The 23053-nt window shown below is 38.5% G+C and overlaps 1 protein-coding gene across 2 annotated transcripts in view; it reads right to left on the bottom strand.

The window, feature by feature from the left end:
• The window catches only part of LOC100264986 (sterol 3-beta-glucosyltransferase UGT80A2), a 56622-nt gene that overhangs the window by 20744 nt on the left and 12825 nt on the right, over positions 1–23053 (bottom strand). For both annotated transcript variants that reach the window (XM_010650972.3, XM_019219524.2), the window contains exons 4-8: positions 20606–20717; positions 18760–18930; positions 5653–5716; positions 5349–5406; positions 5067–5244 (exon numbers count right to left, since the gene is read on the bottom strand). In XM_010650972.3, the coding sequence (XP_010649274.1) occupies positions 5067–5244; positions 5349–5406; positions 5653–5716; positions 18760–18930; positions 20606–20717 (583 nt within the window). The remainder of the gene's footprint in view (positions 1–5066; positions 5245–5348; positions 5407–5652; positions 5717–18759; positions 18931–20605; positions 20718–23053) is intronic.

The following is a 23053-nucleotide window of genomic DNA, read 5'->3' as shown; positions in this document are numbered from 1 at the left end:
AGCATTCCAAACTCTTGAACAATTGAACTAAAACGCCCAAACCATGCCCGAGGAGACTGTTTCAAGCCATATAGAGAGCGGCGTAACTTGCACACTAAACCAAACCCCCCCTGAGCAACAAAACCAAGTGGTTGCTCCATATACACTTCCTCGAGAAGTTCACCATGAAGGAAAGCATTCTTAATATCCAACTGATAAAGAGGCCAATGACACATAGCTGCCATGGAGAGAAATAAGCGAACAGAAGCAATCTTGGCAACAGGAGAGAAGGTGTCACCATAGTCACAACCATAAATCTCAGTATAACCTTTAGCAACCAAGCGGGCCTTAAGGCGATCAACCTGACCATCAGGACCAACTTTAACAGTGTAGACCCAACAACATCCAACTGTAGATTTACCAAGAGGTAAAGAAACAAGATCCCATGTGCCATTGGAGTGCAGAGCAGTCATTTCATCAACCATTGTCTGTCCCCACCCAGGATGAGAAAGTGTCGCACTAGTGCTCTTAGGAAGTGAAACAGAGGATAAAGTAGAGACAAAGGCAGAATAAGATGAAGATAATCGATGGTAGCTCAAAAATTATAAATAGGATGAGAATTACGAGTAGATCGATTACCTTTCCGAAGAGCAATAGGCAAATGGTCAGCAGATGATACGGTCGGGGTAAGAGAAATCGGTGGGACAGGAGGTGAGTCGTCAGGTACCTCAACTGAAGAGAAAGGAGGAGCAACAGCACAATGTCGACGATGATAAACCTGAAGAGGACAAGAGAGCGCATCTGAAGGAGGGGATATATAGGGAAGTGGCAATACTTCAGAAATGGGAAGAGATTCAGAGGATGAGAAGAATGGAGAGTCCTCAAAGAAGATGACATCAGCGGAGAGAAAATAACGATGAGTGTTAGGGGAATAACAACAATAGCCCTTCTGAAGTCGAGAATATCCTAAGAAGATGCATTTCGTAGCCTTGGCGGAGAGCTTGTCCTGTCCAGGTGTAAGAGTATGAACAAAACAAGTACAGCCAAAGACACGAGGAGGAAGGAAATAAAGAGGTTGGGTAGGAAAAATGAGGGAATGAGGGATTTGGTCATGTAATATAGATGAGGGCATACGATTAATCAAAGTGACAGGTTGTAAGAACAGCATCCCCCCACAAACGAAAAGGAACATGACTATGGAGAAGGAGGGTACGAACTGTCTCAACAAGATGTCGATTTTTACATTCGGCAACCCCATTTTGTTGAGGAGTATGAGTACGAGATGACTAATGGAGGATCCCATGTTGGGACATAAAAGAAGTAAAGGGTGTAAAAAAATATTCCCGAGCATTGTCACTGCGTAACACTCGAATAGAAACATTGAATTGTGTTTGGATTTCAACATAAAATTTCTGGAAAATAGAGAATAACTCAGCTCGATTTTTCATTAAAAATAACCAAGTACATCTTGAATAGTCATCAATGAAAGTGACAAAATACTAAAATCCTAAAGTAGACGTGGTCCGACACGAACCCCAAACATCAGTGTGGACAAGTTCAAAATGAGACTTTGCCTGATTATTCAAACGCTTTGGGAACGAGATACGAGTATGTTTCCCAAGCTGACACAACTCACACGCAAGCGACGACAAAGTGGAAAAACGAGGGACCATCTTCCGGAACTTAGAGAGACTAGGATGACCCAGACGACTGTGAATGAGAAGAGGAGCATCGGTGGAAATGCAAGCTCCAGGAGATGAAGGTGATGTGAGGTGATAGAGGCCTTGAGACTCACGCCCTATGTCAATCGTCTTCCCCGTACTCCGGTCCTGCAAGATCACAGATTTATCAGAAAAAGTGATAGAACAGTTAAGAGTGCAAGTTATTTGGCTGATGGAAATAAGATTAAAAGGACACTCAGGGGCATAAAAGACAGAATGGAGAGGTAGGGAAGAGAGAGGATGAGCCAAACCAATACCTTTAGCCATAGTTTGGGAACCATTAGCTAAAGTAACAGTAGGTAAGGTAGAGGTAGTAGTAATAGGGGAGAAAATGTGTTATATGATCAGATGCTCCAGAATCTAGAATCCATGGGCCAAGAGAAGGAGACTGAGTAAAGCAGACAGAGACATTGGAACTCAGGTTTATGGGACAAGGTTATGAGGATCATCTTGTTACACCTGAGGATGCTATACCTGATGTCGACAAAGTGCAATGGAAGAAAATCGATGCACAATTATGCAGCGTATTATGGCAATTTGTTGATCCCAAAATTTTACATCATCTTCGTGTCTACAAAACCTGCTTTAAATTTTGGACTCAAGCTAAAGGATTATACACGAATGATATTCAACAATTTTATAAGGCGGTTTTTTATATTGTTCATGTGAGACAGCAGGACATGGATTTGTTTACTTATATTGGTCGGATTGCGTCTCTTAAGGAGGAGTTCTTAACTTTGATGCCCTTCACTAATGGTGCTGAAGCTCAACAAATACAGACTGACAAGTTCTTTATGGTGTTAACCCTCATTGGCCTCCGTCCAGATCTTCAGTCTGTCCGAGATCAGATTCTTGCTAGTCCATCAGTACCATCATTGGATGATGTGTTCACTCATCTCTTACGCCTCTCCTCTACTCAGACCTTGTCGACTGATGGTCCTTCAGATTCATCTGTGTTAGCCTCTCAAACTAACTCTCGAGGAGGACGTAGTGGCAATCGAGGTCGAGGACAACGTCCTCAGTGCACCTATTGTAATAAGCTTGGTCACACTCGAGATCGTTGCTATCAATTACATGGACGGCCTTCTCGCACTGCCCACATTGCTCAGTCATCTGATCCTCTGCTATCTCGACTTGCCTCTGCTGCGAGCTCCACATCTCAGAGTAACACCCTTACTGGTAGTGATTATGATGCCTATCTCCGATATCAGGCAGCCACATCAGCTTCTGTTGCTTCTATTGCCCAGCAGACTAGGAGAGATAATTCTCACTACCAATCAATTTTTCCGATGTGATAGTAGGAGATCCAAAGATGACAGATGTAAAAATAGGATTTTTAGTCGCCATATCCACTTCACCTGAGATTGAATCACAGCTGTGGAAGAAGAACCTGGTATGTCGGGACCCAAACAAAGGAGAAAAGTGACTGGAGATGAAGAAGAGGCCTTCCCAAGGCACACACAGGTCTCGGCCAAGGAAGGGAGCTGTCGTCGGAGGCCGTCGGAGGCTGAAAGAAGACCCGCGGAGGCTGAAATGCCAAAAAATGGAGAAACAGGGTTCGAAGAGGACTGATGGAGGCTTAAAAGTGCAAGACAGTGCCGGACGAGCCTACTGGTAGAAGCTCGGCACCAGAAAGTGGGCCACGCGCCCTCACACGACGGCGCGTGGGATTCAGGCCGCCTGAGAAAAACGGCGCGTGGGAGGCGCGTAGATCGGTTTTTGGCTTCGGTGCTTTGAGAAAAGTTGCAAATCTCCTCTTTGTGCTCCTGATGATGTGGTCGGTGTCGGAAAATATCGCCGGAAGAAAAAGCTGTCAGAAAAGTCTCCGGAAAATATCGCCGGAAAAATGTTGACGATGATGAGGATTTTCTGACCACGATATGGCTGATCGGAAAGGTTTGGGAGATGGAAAAGGTGACCAGAATGAAACACAGTCACTGTACGGATTCCTGGAATTAATTACACAAGTAAACCAGAAAAAATAAAGTTTTCTCCCTTGACTCTGATACCATGTTGAAAGAGAGAGAGAAAAAACCTTAATTCTCATTCATATGATTAACTTCTTACAATAGAGAAATATATATACAAGGCTAGGTTGAACTAACTACCATATATGTGACCTATATTAAGAAAGGAAAGAAAGATTGTATACTATAAATACATTATATTCAACAGCTGCAATGGCTCGACTCAAACAAGAGGAAACTTTAAGATTGACCATTCTACTCTTCCACTAGGCAATGAAGGTGGCCCAAAAAAAATCTTCTCCACCCAGATTTACAAGCCTAAAGCTTTAATACCGTGTAGAAGAGAGATGGAAGGAATACAACGTAAAAAATTCTTTTCTTTAATCCTTTTTTGTACGAAGATTCACATATATATATATATACATACAAAAAATCCTAGCACCTAAATTAGGAACTTTCCTAAGTCAATTACAACACATCCCTTTGATCATAGGATTGTCCAATTCTCTCTACAAAATCACAACTTTCCTAATTCCATTCTTCCACAATAAAAAATGTTGAAACTTTCATTTGAATTCTCCTCAGATGTATTCCAAGTGGAATAAAAAAAAGAGCAATTTATTTTCGTAGCCTCCCCATCTTGCGGATACAATTCAATCATCAAGCACATCTTAAATCTCTTCATTTAAGCTTGGTGATGATGGCAATCGAATAATTATTTCATCTTGAAGGAAACCATCATAATGACCTTTATGTAATGTCAAGTCTTCACATTAAACACATTACTAATACCCATATCATCAGGCAGCTCAAGAACAAAAGCATTAGCACTGATTTTTTTTCATAATCTTGTATGGACCAGCATTCTTGGAATGTAGCTTCTTATATGCAACTTTAGGAAAATGCTCAGGTCATATACAAATCATCACTATATCACCTTCCTTAGATTCAGAAAAACACCTCCTAAGATCGCCATATGCCTTGTATGTTCATTACCATCTAACAACATTTCAAGGTGCCAATACCTTGTAAATCACTGAACATTGAATGAGTTCTTTAATACGACAGGTAACTTACAGTATTAGCAAAATATAAGCACAGCATCTGAAGGATGTATTTTAGTAAAAATAAGACCCAAAAAAAAAAAAAAAATCAACAGTTTGTTAAAAGAAAAGGATCAGACACCCCAGCATTAGAGCAAAGAATCTGCAGCAACAAATATCCCAAAATAAGATTCCTTAACCAACAAACAAAACAATGTGCTCCTGAATGTTGTTGGTTTTATTGTGATGCTTTAAATGATCGATATGAGAAATAAGTGCAGGGCTGACGATTATACCTTGGAGTAGCAATTTAATAAAAAACGCTATCATATATAAATGAAATACGTAAAAGTGACCTTTTGGTTTAGGAACAAGGTGAGGACTCCAGAGATATCCATAAGGCACATCATGAGGAGAGCTATATGATCCTTTTAGATATGTCACAGGTCTTAGCTTCAGCTTTTTCTTCCTAAAATCATTTATAATGTCTCGTATCCCAAGCCAAATCATTGCATCAACAATTTGATATGAAATCTGACAAAAGAGTAGGACTTTAAATGAGAAATAGAAATGAGTGAGCAATATTGTTTGGGTATAAATCAAGAACAATCAATAGAAGATCTTAAAAAAAAGCTCACTCTATATCCAATTGATTGCTTGATACGAGACAAAGGATGTGGGAATTCACTAGTAGGCCTGACAAAAGGGAATCAAATATCACCATGAAACTAAATTCAAAACACTCCTAATTTTACGTGGTAATGAAGCATTTAATGCAGTAGGATAACTATCTCAAGTATCAACCAGTCTAGTTCCATAAAGAAATGTACAACAATAAAATGAATGATGTACAAAATAAGTGGGAAGTTTTTAATCAAAAGCAACATAATTGCTAAGTAAACATTTTTCATGTTAAAATTACATCAACCAAACAAGACTTACGTCCATGGCATTGTGAAAAACATATGAATTGGTACTTTTAGTGCCTCCGCGACATGCATATGTCCTGGATAAGTATAGTTGCTCATGTTAGTAGTGAACCGATTGATTCCAACATGCATAAAAAAATATGAAGTATTTTAGAACAAGAAGGATAAGTAAGAAAGAAAATCATAACAAGAAATACTTACTCAAATTTTGAAGAATTATGCATAGTCATGTATAGACAGGAAAAAGCCCAGAAACTAAGGCCCATGAGCACTTGTAATAGTGTGTCAAGCTAGATTTTCCTAGAACATAAAAAGGTCAAATGATAGAGCAAAAGTAATTTGATTTTCAACTAAATTCTAACATAGCCCCAAGCTTAAGTGGGGTTGTGAAGTCCAACCAAAGCCACTCTAGATCATGCCATCCCCATGCTTTACTCGTCCAGCCGATGGATGACAACTTAAGTTGAATGAGCCTAGCCATTATTTCCAAAAGTTTATGCTTAACAATATTAATCTTATGAATTATCTTAAATCTCAACATATGTATATATTGGTAACCCACCCAAATGATACAAATCTTGGATTCAAACCCCTTCAGAAGGAAACTATACTTGGGAGTCCTACAGCAATACAGCTACACATGCTTGTGAACTGATTGATTCCAACATGCAATATATTTTAAAACAGTTCTTAAAAAATAGTTTTTGAGAACAATTATTAAAAATTATTCTCAATTGTTTTTAAGAATAAAATCCTATTAGAAACTTAAATATGAAAATAGTTTTCCAACTTATTCTCCATGAAGCTACTATACACTTATATGTAAAGTTCCCAAATCATTCTCCATCTTTTCAATTATTGTTCATAACACTAAAAAAACAACTAGAAACACCTCAAATTCATTCTAAAAAACATCTTTTTAAAACAAATTCTCAAAAAAGAAAAAAAAAAAAAAAATATATATATATATATATATATATATATATATATATATATATATTCTATCAAAAGTTTATCATATGTATTTTGTAAGTTAGAAATTGTTTTCAAGAATAGTTTCCAAACAAGCCCTGAGATTCCTATTAGCCATAGATGTGCCCATAAGATTTTGGCCTGACATATGGCTTTGCCAAAAACAAGAAAGTAGCTTAACAACTCTTGGAAAGCCATCACTCTAAGGCTTTCCTCTTTTCTCTCTATCAAACAAATATTTCAATATGTTTTAAAACAAGTTTTTGAGAAAACTACTATTGGTAATCAAACCATTCAACATCCTTTCCCTTCACATGTTCAAAATCTTGAAATGGGGAAATTTTTAATGTTTGCTCAAGTCCTAAGCTTCTCCTTCTCTCGCTTGGAACTTCAATTCTTGGAGAAATTTTAATGATAGAGAAATCACCAAATTCATTTCCTTCTCTAATCTCCAATCTTGGAAGGTGTCTACTTAGACACGAAAGATGTTGGACCTAGGCACAAGAGGCACATTCTCTTCTAGGTCTTTATTCCAATTCCTAAATTGGTGACTAATTCAACAATTTTCCACCTAACTAAATTCATTCAGAAAAATATGCCTCACCTAAGGTCAAAGCCTTTGCATGGTTGATAGCAAACTCAATACAACGATATGCTTTAACTTTGTAAGCCTTTCAAGGTTATCAACCCTTCTAAGGTAGCAACCTTAGAAAATATGTTTTATGAATGGATAACACAAAATCTATGGACCATCTAATTTTTTAATTGCTATGTTTTTTTTTTTCTTTTTCAGTTATGGATGTTCTTTCTTTAACAAATGTTGTCAATTACTTTGTTATGGATTTCGTAAGGAGAGAAAAGATAAAGTTCTATGGCTATCTATTGTCCCTACTTTGATATAGTTGATTTGGCAAAAGAGATGTGTTGGGATCTTTAAGGATAAGAAGGGGTTGGGGGAGGATATGCAGGTTTACAAACAAATTTCTCTTTTAAAAAAAAAAAAAAATTGTGTAGTCAAATTGGATTTCTATTACTTTAAAGAATGATATAGGTACGATCTTTTTTTTTTTTTTTTTTAATAGGTAAAAGAAGTATTATATTAAAAAAGGTGTACACAATGTACACAAATACAAAAACCAATAGGGGCAAGAATGCACAAAAAACGATCGCACCCTACAGAGAGCCTAACCAATTCACAAAATCTATCAAAGAAGTAACACTATCCCCCATGTACACTCCAACTCAATCCCAAAAAAGATATATAAAAAAGAACTTTTAATTGTTTGATCTAAGTTTTCCCTATCCTCAAAGGCTCTCCTATTCCTTTCCTTCCAAATAGACCAAAAAATGCAAAGTGGGGCAACTTTCCAAGCCTTTTTCCTCTTTTTGCCAATCGAGAAGTTATTCCAACTTAAGAGCACCCCTCTCACAGATGAATGCATCACCCACTACACATGAAATAGAGCAAAGACCAACTGCCACAATAAGCTTGCTTTTGAACAATGTAACAGAATATGATCTCCCATTTCCTCTCCAGCCTTGCACATATAGCATTTGTTTGGCATCCTCCATCCCCTCCTTCTAAGTTGGTCTTGTGCCAATATCTTAGCCTAAGTTGTCTCCCAAGCAAAAAAGCTAGCTATTACAGGGGCCTAAGAGTTCCACATTGTACAATGAGGGAAAGGTTCCGCTTTCCTACTAGCCAAAGAGAAGTAAAAAGGCTAAACAGAAAAAACTCCATTCTTAGTCCCTAACCAAACCATGTCATCAGTGGCACCCAAAGCAATGACGTAGTTGTGCAACCTCCCAAAAAAGGCATCAATATCCTCCAACTCCCAATCATTGAATTGTCTAATAAACCTCGGACCCCAACTACCCCCATCCCAAACATCTACCACCCAAGCATCCTTAGAGGAAGCGATAGCATAAAGGCCCCTGAACGCCTCTCTCAAAGACGTTTCCCCACACCACCTATCATTCCAGAACTTCACCCGATTCCCCAAACCAACCTAAAGACTTGTTTTGTCTTTGAAGACCTCCCAACCATTTCTAATTGCTTTCCAAACCCCTACACCAAACGTCCCTCTCACCTCCTTTGTGCACCACCCCCCTCCTGTAACCCATACTTGCCAATAATTACCTGTTTCCAAATAGGGTACCTTTCTCTAACAAATCTCCAAGACCACTTCCCCAATAAAGCTTTATTGAAAAGAGAAAGGCTTCTAAAACCCAAACCCCCCTTTTGTTTCTCTATACAAACAATCAATCACTTAACCAAATGAGGCTTTTTCACCAAATCCCCTCCTCCCCATAGGAAGTCTCTTTGAATCTTTTCCAATTTGGCTGCCACTCTTTTGGGGATAACAAAGAGGGGCATAAAGTGCTCTTAGTCAACGTCTACTTTCCACCTTTCAAAAGATACTGCCTCTTCCACAAAGCAAGCCTTTTTTGGAAACGTTCCTCCACTCCTTCCCAAACTCTACTGGACTTGTAAGGAGCACCTAAGAGGAGGCCTAAGTAAGTGGTTGGAAGGGTGCCCACCTTATAGCCTAAACCTCGGCAAACTCCTGCATATTATGGACATCCCCAATAGGAATCAACTCACTTTTCTCCAGATTTATCTTAAGACCTGAGCATGCCTCAAATGATGTAGGTACGATCTTTATTTTGTCCTCTAATTCTTTCTTTCCTAGTTGCTAATTGAGGGCTAAAAGAAGCTTGATTTCAAATAGCTTAAGCTTAATTTAAGCTTTGATTTGATTTAATTTTAAGTGTTGTCTGGACTTGGGCCTTGGTGTGATTTGGACCTTAGCTTGACTTAGACCTTGGGATGATTTAAGCCTTGGCGTAACTTAGAGCTTGGTCTCGCATAGGTCTTGGTGTGACTCAAGGTTTAAGTTTGTCTTGATTTAGGTCTTAGTGTGACTTAAGCTTTGGCTTAACTTGGGCCTTTGTTTGACTTGAACAACATTGACTAAGGACTTCAATAGCTTGATCTCAAATCAAAGAGATCTTGTGTAGATTTTGATCTTAAAGTTTGAAACTTGAGGCTTTAAAGATCTAGACAATTTAAAGACACTTTGACAAAATCAAAGATACGTTGAAATCTCCTTTGAAGATTTGAAGAAGCTTTAGATCTCCTTTGAAGAGCTTCCCTTCAACTCATCTTCCAACTTCTGTCTCAAAAGCTTTAGAATCATCTTATTTATAGAATTGGAAGCACCATATTTGGACAATTTTATGATTCCTTTGAAATATTATTCCTTAATTAAAATTAATATTTAGAGAGATTTGAAATATCATGTTCGGTAGTCCTAAATATTATTCTTTAATTAAAAATAATATTTATGCAGATTTGGAAGAGATAATTGTCTTTTCAACTATCAAATTTATCATTTTTGTTTATTCTAATAATTATTTTAATTTTTAGAACATATACATGTTTTATTTAAATAGAAATCAATTTGTTTTTTCTTTGCATGAGGCTTATGTTGTACACGACATTATTTCATTGGTAGAAAAATTATGCCATGTGGCAACTTTTAATTGGTCACAATTTAAATTAATTATAAAGATTTGATTTTTTTTGTTGGTCCATAATTAACTTAATTTAAGTACATGGTAAATTGTAAAAGGTTACTTTTCCCTCCTACTGTGAAAAGAGAGAAAATGGAGAATCCCTAATTTTTGTTATTAAAAACTGTTAATAATACACATTGGACTTGGGTATATATATACATGTTAGTGGGACCCACAATACAATAAGGAAAGAAAAGGAAAAATAAATAACTAAAATAACTGTACATTATCTAACACTCCCTCTCAAGCTGGAGCATATATGTTATATGCACCAAGCTTGTTACAAATGTATTTAATTCTAAGACCTCTGAGAGATTTAGTAAAAATATCTGCTAGTTGATCATTTGAATTAACAAAACTAGTCGCCACACATCCTGATGCGATCTTCTCTCTAATGAAGTGACAGTCAACTTCAATGGGTTTGATCCTTTCATGGAAGATTGGATTGGATGCAATATGCAAAGCGGCTTGGTTGTCACAGATGAGCTTCATCTATTCATCCTTTCCAAATCTCAACTCCCGAAGAAGATGTTTCACCCATATGAGTTTACATGTTGCCAGAGCCATAGCTCAATACTTGGCTTCAGCACTAGATTTGGCCACTACATCTTGTTTCTTACTCTTCCAGAATATTAGGTTACCTCCAATAAAAACACAATACCCGGAAGTGGAACGTCTATCTGTGGGTAAGCCAACCCAATCTGCATCTGTGTAACCAACAACCTGGGTATGACATCTGTTCTCCTACAACACACCTTAGCCTGGTGTGCTTTTGATATATCGAAGAATGCAGATTACGGCATCCCAATGGCTATCACATGGTGACTGTAGGAATTGACTAACAACACTTACAGGAAAAGAAATGTCTGGATGAGTAATGGTGAGGTAGTTCAGTTTACCTACAAGTCGTCGATATCTCCCAGGATCTCCTAAAGGCTCCCCCTGTCCTAGTATAAGTTTGACATTTGGATCCATAGGAGTGTCTACCGGTTTACAGTCTAACATACCGGTTTCTTCCAAGATGTCTAAAGCATACTTCCTTTGGGAAAGAATCACACCAGAACTAGATTGAGCTATCTCAATCCCTAAGAAATACTTGAGTTTCCCCAAGTCTTTAGTCTGAAAATGGGTGAAAAGGTGTTGCTTTAGTTTCTAAATACCATTCTGATCACTGCCTGTAATAACAATGTCATCCACATAAACTACCAGATAAATACACTGCCCCGAAGAGTTATGATGATAGAAAACGGAATGGTCTGTTGTACTGTGAAACATCCCAAACTCCTGAACAACAGAACTAAAACGACTAAACCATGCTCGAGGAGATTGTTTCAAGCCATATAGAGAACGGCGTAACATGCACACTAAACCAAACTCCCCTTGAGCTACAAAACCAGGTGGTTGCTCCATATAAACTTCCTCAGCAAGATCCCCATGAAGGAAAGCATTTTTAATATCTAACTGATAAAGAGGCCAAGAACGCATAGCAACCATGGAGAGCAATAGACGAACAAAAGCTATCTTGGCAACAGGAGAGAAAGTGTCACCAAAATCAAAACCATAAACTTGAGTATAGCCTTTAACAACTAAGTGGGCCTTAAGGCCATCAACCTGACCATCAGGGCCAACCTTAACTGTGTAGACCCAACGACAACCACTGTAGATTTACCAAAGGGTAAAACAACAAGATCCCAAGTGTCATTGGAGTGTAAAGCAGTCATTTCATCTACCATTACATGTCACCAGCCTGGATGGGAAAGAGCCTTAGGGATGCTCTTGAGAAGAGAAACAGAAGATATAGCAAAAACAAATGCAGAATAAGGTGAAGATAATCGATGGTAACTCAAAAAATTGTAAATGGAATGAGGATTACGAGTAGATCGATTACCTTTCCGAAGAGCAATGGGTAAGTCAGCAGAAGGAGGCCAAGCTGGGGCAGGAGAAGCCGAAGGGATAGGAAGTGAGTCAGCAAGTACCTCGGCCAAAGAAGGAAGAACAGCGACACGATGACGGCGATGATAAACCTGAAGTGGGCGAGAAGGCACTGCATCAGGTGGGGAGATAATGGGAAGGGGTAAGACTTCAGAAACAGAAAGAGACTCAGAGGTGGAGAAGAATGGTGAGTCCTCAAAGAAAGTGACATCAGTGGAGAGAAAGTAGCGATGAGTCTCAGAAGAATAACAACAATAACCCTTTTGAAGTCTGGAGTATCCCAAGAAGGTGCATTTTGTGGCTTTGGCAGAAAGTTTGTCCTGTCCAGGAATGAGAATATGAACAAAGCAAGTACAACCAAAAACACGAGAAGGAAGGAAATAAAGTGGTTGGTCAGGGAAAAGAAGAGAATGAGGAATCTGATCGTGTAATACAGATGAGGGCATACGATTAATCAAATAACATGCTGTAAGAACAGCGTCCCCCCAAAAATGAAAAGAAACATTACTATGGAGAATGAGAGTACGAGTTGTCTCAACAAGATGTCGATTCTTATGTTCAGCTACCCCATTTTGTTGAGGAGTATGAGCACAAGAAGACCGATGAAGGATCCCATGTTGAGACATAAATGAAGTAAATGGTGCAGAAAAATATTCCCTGGCATTGTCACTACGTAACACACAAATAGAAATATTGAACTGGGTTTGGATTTCAGCATAAAATTTCCGGAAAATAGAGAATAACTCAGCTCGATTTTTCATTAAAAATAACCAAGAACATCGAGAATAGTCATCAATGAAAGTGACAAAATACTGAAATCCTAAAGTAGACGCGGTCCGACAAGGACCCCAAACATCAGTGTGGACAAGTTCAAAAGGAGGTTTTGCCCTATTATTCAAATGCTTTGGGAACGAGACACGAGTATGTTTCCCAAGCTGACAAGACTCACACGCAAGCGACGAAAAAGATGAAAAATGAGGGACCATTTTCTAGAACTTGGATAGACTAGGGTGGCCTAGGCGACTGTGGATAAAAAGGGGAGCATCAATGGAAATGCAAACTGCAGGAGTTGAAGGCGAGGTGAGGTGATAGAGGCCTTGAGACTCACGTCCTATGCCAATCGTCTTCCCCGTACTCCAGTCCTGCAAGGTCACAAATTTATCAGAAAAAGTAATAGAGCAGTTAAGAGTACGAGTGATTTTGCTGATAGAGATAAGATTAAAGGAACACTCAGGAGTATAAAGGACAGAAGTGAGAGGTAGAGAAGGGAGAGGATGTGCCAAACCAATGCCTTTAGCCACAGTTTGAGAACCATTAGCTAAGGTAACAGTAGGTAAGGCAGAGGTAGTAGTAATAGAAGAGAAAAAATCCTTATTACCAAATATGTGATCAGAAGCGCCAGAATCTAGAATCCAAGGTCCAAGAGAAGATGTGTGGGTAAAACAAGCAGAAGCATTACCAGTCTAGGCAACAGAAGCTGACTTGGTGGCCTGATAACGGAGATAATCATCATATTCACTATCAATGAGGGAAATACCCTAAGATGTGGAGGAACTTGGAGGCTGAAGCGGCTGAGGCGGCTGAGGATCAGATGACTGGGCCACGTGGGCAGTGCGGGGAGGCCGCCCATGTAACTGATAACACCGATCACGAGTGTGGCCAAGCTTATTGCAATAGGTGCAATGAGGACTTTGGCCTCTACCTCGGTTACCACTGCATCCTCCTTGAGAGTTAGTTTGAGAAACTAAAACAGAAGAATCTGAAGTATTATCAGATGGCAAAGTCTGAGTAGAGGAGATACGAAGGAGGTGAGCAAACACATCATCCAAGGATGGAACGGAGGAACTGCCAAGAATCTGATCGCGGACGGTCTCAAGATCTGGACAGAGGCCAATAAGCGTAAGAACCATGAAGAACTTGTCAATCTATGTTCATTGATCCCCAACATCAGTAGTAAGAGGCATCACAGTCAAGAATTCCTCCTTAAGAGAGGCAATCTGGCCAATATAAGTAGATAAATCCATGTTTTGTTGTCTGACATTGACAATAGAAGAAGTCACCTTATAAAGACGTTGGATATCATTTGTGTATAGCCCTTTCGCCTGATTCTAAAATTTAAAGCATGTTTTGTAGGCCCGAAGATGAAGCAGAATCTTAGGATCAACTGATTGTCATAACACACTACATAATTGTGCGTCTATCTTTCTCCATTGTACTCTATCAACCTCAGGGATATCCGCTTTCCTGCATAACAAGGTGATCCTCATAACCTTAACCCATAAACCAAAGCTCCACAGAGGCAGACCAGGACAAATAATTTTCACTGCCAACCAATTTCTCCAAAGTAATCATAGAAGATCCAGATATAACAGAGGAAAAAATGGAACTTTTAGTAGCCATATCTACTTATCTGGAGAATGAAATATATTTGGATCGAAGAGAGCCCTAATACGACTTCAAATCGCGGCTAAAAGAAGAAAAACCGAGGATTCGCGGCTGTGAGAGACCAAATAGTAAAGAAAAACAAATGTGGCACTACTGGAAGGGTAGAAGAACACTTCCTAAGACACGTGTAGGGCTCGGGGTGGAGAGGAAGTCACCGGAGGTCGCCCAAAAGGCTGTTTAGAGGGCTGACGGAGACAAAAAAACCCCAAAAAATGCACTTGCAGGGCTCGGATGGCACAAGCATAGATGGAGAGTGGCTAGATGGCGTCAGGCGAGGCTGGAGGTGGCATCGTGTTGTTGGAAAGTGCTCCACGTGCCCTCATGCGCGGGCGCGTGAGGTTCAGGCCACCGAAGAAGAAACGCGAGTTGTCGGCGCGTGACTGAGAATCTCCCTCCGGTGCCTTGACAAAACTTGAAGATCTCCTTCTTGAGCACCTAATGGTATGGTCGGTGTCAGAAAAGGACTTCACCGGAAAAGTCGCCGGGAAAAGTCGACAGCGGTGAGGGTTTTCTAACGATGGTGAGGGTTTTCTGACGGCGATACGGTTGACCGAAAAGCTTTAGGAGATGAGAAAGGTGATCGGAATGAAACACGGTCAGTGAAAGGTTTCCCAAAATTGATTCACAGATAAACCGGAAATAATTAGGTTTTTTTTCTCCCTAGGCTCTGATACCATGTGAAAAGAGAGAAAAGGGAGAATCCCTAATTTTTGTTATTAAAAACTGTTAATAATACACATTGGACTTTAGTATATATATACATGTTAGTGGGACCCACAATACAATAAGGAAAGAAAAGGAAAAGTAAATAACTGAAATAATTGTACACTATCTAACACCTATAACAGGATAATTCTTTTTTTTTTTATCATTTTTTAGATATCTATGATGATTATCATTTTAGAGTCTTTCATTAAGTCCCATCTCTTTATATTGAAATGCAACGTGTAGCGAGAAGAAAAGAAAACAAGATGTTGATTGTTTATGGTCCTCTTGATGGCAACGTCAAACTTAACATTAATATCTACGTTTTAGGGAACCTAGATCAACTAAGTACTAAGGTTGTCATCAAAGATTACACAGGTGAGGTGGTGCATGCTTTCTCCAAACTTGATTTTAAAATGGTCATAAAAGTAGGAATTCTTATCTTGTTTTGAGGTGCTTCTTCTAGAATCTTGATTCTAGTGGAAGGTGATTCTACATGGCTTATTTCTTGCATTTCTTTGGAGACAGGAGGTTCTTATCTATTGTCAAAAAGGATATGATCATTGTTGAATGATTTCACAACCTAGCTTTCATGAAGGCATAGATTATTAATCATACGTTGATGAATCTACTAAAAATGTGCTAGATCTCTTAAGGTTTTAGTAGGGATTATTCCTCCCTTCACCCACCCCTTCTTAATAGGCTAAAAAAGTGCTAAATAGAGCCAACAAACGTGGGGAAGTCTCTCATCTCCTGGCTTAGCACGTTAGGATTGGCACTTCATTCATTCACCTTTTAATATCACTCTTCCATCCCCAGAGGTGCAAAGTAACTTGCTTTTAGCCTTTTCCATAGGTGAGCATCCACATTTTGTGAGCATCTGCACTAGGTAGTCACTATACTATCATATAGGAAGTAGACTAGAAAACCATGTTTATCGGAGTCACATGGAATAAAATGACATTGTATGTCGTCAACAACTTTGCATAGTCTAGGGCTACTAATGGCATGGCCCCTAGGGTGCGTCCACATGTCACTAATTAATCCTACATGTGATGATGGATCGCATGGAAAATATTTGTAAGTTCACATTTCAGCATAATATTAGATATGAGCAGCACCTAACAATCTTGTAGGCAACCTCTACATAAACCTCCAATGAACCATGCATAAATTTACTAATCATGCTAACTCCATATGCCATGATAGGGTGTAAGCAATAAATAAACTCTTTCGTGTACAGTGAAGACAACCCTTCTTGGGTGGAATGGAGGGTTTGTGGGGAAAAGACGCAAAAAGGCTTGACAAATGGCGCCTTTATGTATTTTTTGGTCAGTTTGGAAGGAGAGAAATAGGCTAGCGTTTGGGAATGAGGATCTTTCGCTTCAAAGGTTGAAATATTCTTTTGTATGTAATCTTTGGTCATGGGTCAAGGGTTCCCTAGCAGAGAGTCATTCTTCTCTTGTAAGTTTTGTAGACTGGATAGGCTCCTAGTTAGGGAAGGTGGTGTGTATACTCCCTGTATACTTAGAGGGCACCGGTTTTTGGTGTTTCCGATTTTCGTTAAATATACTTCTTTTTACTTATCAAAAAAAAAGGTTTGTCCCACTAGTATCTAAAATTTTCCTATAAAGATCTCTCAATTACTAATCATGTTGGGTAAATGGATTTGGAGATTTGCCTTTGAAAAGGAAATCCTTTGGAAGAAGGTGATTGAGGTGAAGTACGGCCAAGAGGGATTTGGATGGCGGACTAATGAAGCTCGCGGAACGTTTGGAGTGGGGGTTTGGAAGGAGATTCTCAAGGAGGCAAACTGGTGTTGTAATAACATAGGGTTCAAGGTGGGTGAGGGGACTAAGGTTAAGTTCTGGACTGATCATTGGTGTGGCAACGCGGCGCTATCCCAAAATTTTCCCCAGTTATTTGCCTTGGCGGTCCATAGGAACGCAACAGTTAATGAAGTGTGGGACTCAAGCCTTGGTCAAGGAGGTTGGAATCTTAGATTTTCTAGAGATTCTAATGACTGGGAGCTGGATTTGATAGGAGAGTTGTTTCATATGCTAAGGGACTTCAAGATTTCTTCAGAAGAGGACTCAGTGTTATGGAAAGGAGGGGGTCATGGTGCTTTTCGGATTAGGGATGCTTATAATTTGTTGGCTGCTCCTAGTGCCATCGCCTTCCCCAAAAAGAGCATTTGGGTGGATAAGGTTCCAACCAAAGTTGCTTTTTTTGCTTGGGAGGCCACGTGGGAGAAGATCCTCACTTTGGATAGGCTCCAAAAACAGGGGTGGCACCTCCCTAATCGTTGCTTTTTGTGTGGCTGTGAAGAGGAAAATGTAAATCATATTCTTTTACATTGTATAGTGGTCAGGGTCCTCTGGGAGATCGTCCTTGCCTTGTTTAGGGCTCAGTGGGTGATCCCAAAGACAGTCAAAGAGGTGTTATTTAGTTGGAGGGGCCCTTTTGTGGGGAAAAAGAGGAAAAAGATTTGGAACTCTATCCCATTGTGTATTTTTTGGACGGTATGGAAGGAAAGAAATAGATTAGCTTTTAGGGGGGGCTCTTTAGCTATAAAAAAACTCAAAAATTCTTTTGTATGTAATTTGTGGAGTTGGGCTAAGGGTGTATATGGGAGAGAAGTCCTCTTCGCTTTTAGGCTTGTTGGAGTGGCTAGCGGCTCCTTAAGGGCTAGTGAGGTCGATTGTTCATGTGTTTTTTGTTTTTAGGCTGCTATGTATACTACCTGTATGCTTTGTGGCTTTTTGCCCTTTAATATATTTTGTGCTCATTTATCAAAAAAAAACTCTTCACTTAAACGACGTTTCAAATCAGAAGAGATATTAGCTGGCTAACACCCCAGCACCCCATCCCATTCAACATATTAAAACACTTCCTTTTGAGATACAAAGATACCCTATTTCCTTTTACTTTGAGAATCCAATTCAAATTCTAGAATTGGTACCCTTACATATTGGCTGGCCTAACAGTTGCCCTTGGACTGAAAGGATACTTTAGAATCCATCAAACCGAAATTCTATAAATGAAAATGCTTTTAATTTCCCTATTTGAGTGTCCCTACTTCCATTGAATACCCACCTTAGGATTTGGCCTCAACAAAGCCTAAGATTGGATCAGTAGCTGTAAAAGCTCCTTTAGAAGCCAACTTCTCTAAGGCCCCTAGGTGCGACATGCACTTACAATGGTATTCAGCTGATATAACCTTTATACTCTCACAACCAATCAAACCATCTTCCATTAAAATGGCTCAATAACTAAGTAACAGTCAACCATTATAGTTCAGAAATAAGGGAAAAATATAAGTCTTTTCATTGAAGAACTTCTATTCAACTGATATATAGTTTGGAGTTTTGTGATTAAACAAACAATTTTTCTTTCAAATGCTTAACAACAGAATAATAAGCATTATAGTTGGTAAAATAAGAAATAATATTGGAAAAAGGAAAATCAAAAAGTGACTAGATCTAACCATATGCCGGGGGATTAGCAATTATTGCATCCGGTTCAAATGAAACCTTCGAGATAGGATCGTCTTCCACACATGCTGGAAGTAAAGAGCATACAATCTCCTTAATTTGACCTCTCTGGATTGGTATTTCTGATGGATCTGATGGTAAGAAGCCTTTATTCTTGACCATATCTGCAAACATGAACTTAATATAAAGTAAATAATAAAGTTCAAGTATCAAGTTATGCCAATTGAAAAAATAAATAAACTTCACCAGGAAAAGTTATAATTAAATTCTAAATATCATGGAAGTAAATGTCTAAGCGACTAGATTTCTAAACTAAATTCTTAAACATAGCTGAAAGAATAATCTACTCATATTATATTCTAGTCAGTCATACATTTACATGGGTGTGTGTGTTTCTGTGTACTGCCAAACCAGAAAACATAATAGATACTACTAAAATATTGAATTTTAAGAATAAAGAATATATCTCTATGACATTGAAGTATGGAGAAAGCATTACTGAATGGAAAACAAACAAGAAAAAAGCACCCTAAACAAGAAAGTTACAATTATTTCCTACAGCGCTGTTGTCACAAGTATCCCAGTTTTGTGTGGATTTTGTTGACTGTTGTTAGCCTGTGTATTTTCCCTTGTACATTGCTAAATTAATCAATAACATTCCCATCTTTCCACACATATCCATCTTCACTATGGTGAAGTTCGTAGTCTTTGACACCTACTATTCTTGCTTTTTCACATGTTATTGGTGCTACCTTGTACAGTGAAAGATGTCTTCCTAGAATAGAACAGGGGTTTTGTGAGGAAAAGCAAGGAAAGGCTTAGAGGTTAGCCCTATTATGTGAGTTCTGGTTTATTTGGAAAAAGAGAAATGGGAGAACTACTGAAGGCTTAGAGCTGTTGATTCAATTGCTAAAGGATGCTTCTATTTAAACATTTTTTATTTGGTCCAGATTTTGTGTGAGAGCAGGTTGCTCTCATCTGTTCATTGATTTTGTGGATTGTGTGGGATTGCAATAGTGTGTTTTCTTTTCCTATTTCTCATCCTTAAGGGACCTTTCTACGTTTCCTGTGTACTTTAGAATCTGCCCCCTTTTTTATTAGTGTCTTAAATGAATCGTTCTTTCGCCTATCAAAAAAATGTGATATCTCTCGCACACTCTTGCATGTGCACAAACATGCATGTGCATGTTCAGATATGTTATAAAAATTAATGGCAATCTGTATCTTGTGTTGAAACTCAAACTGTGGAAATCCGGAAGGTACAGTTGTACTGCCAGCTGTACCACCAACTGTACCTCAGAGCTGTACCACACAGTTGTACTGCATACAATTGTTTCCTATTATAATTTTATTTCCTGATTTTATGAGAGACTTTCTCCTAAAATCAAGGACTAGATTTCTTTGTCCAAAGGCAGATGAACTTAGTCATTCATGTATAAATATTGATGCAAGAATCAGTTTGTATGTTGAGTGAAAAATAAGAGAAGTATTTTTTTCTCCCTCAAATTTCTTCACAAACCTGTATCACATTTAAATTTGAAAAATGCAAAGAGAGAAGAGATCATCTTAATTGGAATCCTACACAAGATTTGCTTTAATTGAACCAGAAAACAACAATAATAAAGTTACAACATCTCTTGTTAACAAGAAAAGGGCATTATCTGTTTTTAACAAATTTCAAGAAGAGAAGGTTGGACATTCCTGAATAAACATGTTGAATAAAAAAACTACAATGTCAACAGTTATGGTATGATGAAAAATCAGATGAGAGAACTTAAATGCGAAAACAAACAGGATATGAGAAAGAGCATTAAAAACATGGTCTAGTAGGTCACTTACAACCAGCCAGAACTTTTGGATCTCCACCTAATTGGAAGAACTCCAACCCAGCATTCAAGACAAATTCTTTGAAATTAGAATGAGTTGCCAGTCTGACTCTATGACCACATGCCTGGAAGAATTTTCCAACTTCATCAATGTTGCCCATAGGTTGTGTTTTTAAACCCATGTCAATCCAATATTTAATCTAAAAGTGTTAACTCAACGAAGCGTCATTTCTAAAAGAATCCTTGGAATTTATGTTAACTGTAGCAGAGAAAAAAAAAATAAATAATAAACAGATGAAGTACATACTGTATATCCAGCATTATACAATAATGTCACTCAGAAATATAACTTAGCAGGAAATACATAGAAATTGATATGAAGGTCTGCAATGGTTATTTCTTGGAAAACTTCGAAAGAGGAGGTCCCTTGGGGCTTGCTCATTGATTGAGGATGATATATAGTCCTTGGCAAGGGAGTTAGGTGGAGAAGTAAACCATACAAACAGGTGGCCAATAGATTTGCAAAGAGGGAGGTTGCTAGATCACCCAAGATTTCTGTCGATGACAGCCCCTTTGATTGTGTTTCCTGTACTTCTGTTTAATTTCATTTGGCTATTCTTTGGTTTTATCAGTATCACTTCATTTACTGTGGTTTTTACTTCAGTGGATTTCTCATTGTTCTCTGTTCCCTCCTTTCTTTAGTAATAAAATTGTTTCTTACTAGAAAAAGTTAGTTGTAAATTAAAACACTGTTCTTTGGGGCCAACTCCACCTTTATTACAAGTTCTCTCTAACAAAATGAATATCTCATAGATCACATTATACTTAAGGAGGTCCTTACATTCAAATAAGTACATTCATCTGGATGGGCCATTTAGAGTCATATTCAATTAGTAATCTCAGACAATACCATCATAATACAAACAGCTAATTTCCCCGCGAATGAATATCTCACACATAAGTTCTAGAATATTCTTTTAACAAAAATAAAGTTGGATTTGTTTGTAAAACTCTAAAAGTAAAGACAACATAGGTAGACATATCACAATTGTCAGACATGCTAATAGCCGATAAGACCCTTACACGTCATAAGCTCTTTTTTTTTTATCGGCAATAAAAGAAAATATATTAATAGTGCCCAAGAAAGGACGCACCAAGATACACACCATGTATACAATATGCCCCTAAAGGCTAGCCAAGGAAAGAGAACACTAAAGGCAAGCCTTCCTCTCCTAACTTGGAATTCAACCAATCGACAAAGCCTATCATGGACATTGAATGGTCATCTATGTACACCCTGACCTATTCCAAAAAAGAAACAATAGACATAAAATGATAATTGATTGCTTGATCCGACTATTTGGTGTCTTAAAACGACATCCTATTTCTTTCTTTCCATAAAGTCCAAAACAAGTATAATGTAGTAGCTCTCCAAGTTTTTCTCCCATTTCCTCCCCATGAACGAGCCATGCCAACTCAAGAGATTTGCTCTAACTATAGATGTGTCACCTAGACCATGCCAAACAGAGAATCCAATTGCCATTAAATTCTTGCTTATCGGTCGATTCTTCTTCACCTTTATGTATGTAACATCTATTCAACATTATTCATCCTCTCCCTTTGAGTTGATCTTGCATCAGAATCCTTTCCCAAACAACTTTCCATGCAAAGAAGCCTACCTTCATTAGTACCCAAGAATTCCAAACTATGCTTGTAGGGAAAGGCTCTCTTCCTCTCTGCGCTAAGAAAGCACAGAAAGATCTGATAGAGAACTTACTACACTTGTTTCCTTTGAGATCATTTAATTGTCTTCATTGGTTCTAATTAAAATCATATACAATTTCCATAAAAAGACATCCACTCCCTCAAGTTCTCAAGCATTGAATTGTCTTGAAAAGCAAGGACTCCATTGGCCTCCCTCCACTCCCTCTGCTACCCAATCATCTTTGGCAGTGGCCATACAAAATAGCATTAGGAAAGACTTTCAAAGACATGTCTAGACACCATTGATCTTTCCAAAATTTTACCCTTTTGTCATTCCCAACTATGAAATGAGACATGCTTTTAAAGCAAGGTTCAAAATCTCAGTCAAGACCGGTACATCTCAGCCAAGTCATATCTGCCTCGTCCATATCTGATATGATATCGATAACCGAGTTCAGTATTTTGTTGAATCACCAAACAGATCAACCAACTAGGAAACGAATCTATGGCTTTGAGATGATTCATGGCTCCGAGATGTTGCAGAGACCAATGCTAAAGTTGGCGATGGCAGTGATGCATGCAAACCCTCTCCTTACCTTTGGGGATTTGTGCTAAGAATGAAAGAAAAGAAATGGAGATTGGAAAGGAGAAGAAAGATTATGAAAATCGAGAAGATTGAAATGAGAGAGAGGAGTAGCATGTCGGATCTTCTTTGCTACTCCAACTTCATCCATGGCATCTCACAAATTGGGAAATG

This window comes from Vitis vinifera, chromosome 4 (genome assembly GCF_030704535.1).
Source record: "Vitis vinifera cultivar Pinot Noir 40024 chromosome 4, ASM3070453v1".
NCBI classification, from domain to species: domain Eukaryota; kingdom Viridiplantae; phylum Streptophyta; class Magnoliopsida; order Vitales; family Vitaceae; genus Vitis; species Vitis vinifera.
The sequence above is the reverse complement of the archived record's forward strand: the minus strand, read 5'-3'. Positions and strand labels throughout refer to the sequence as shown.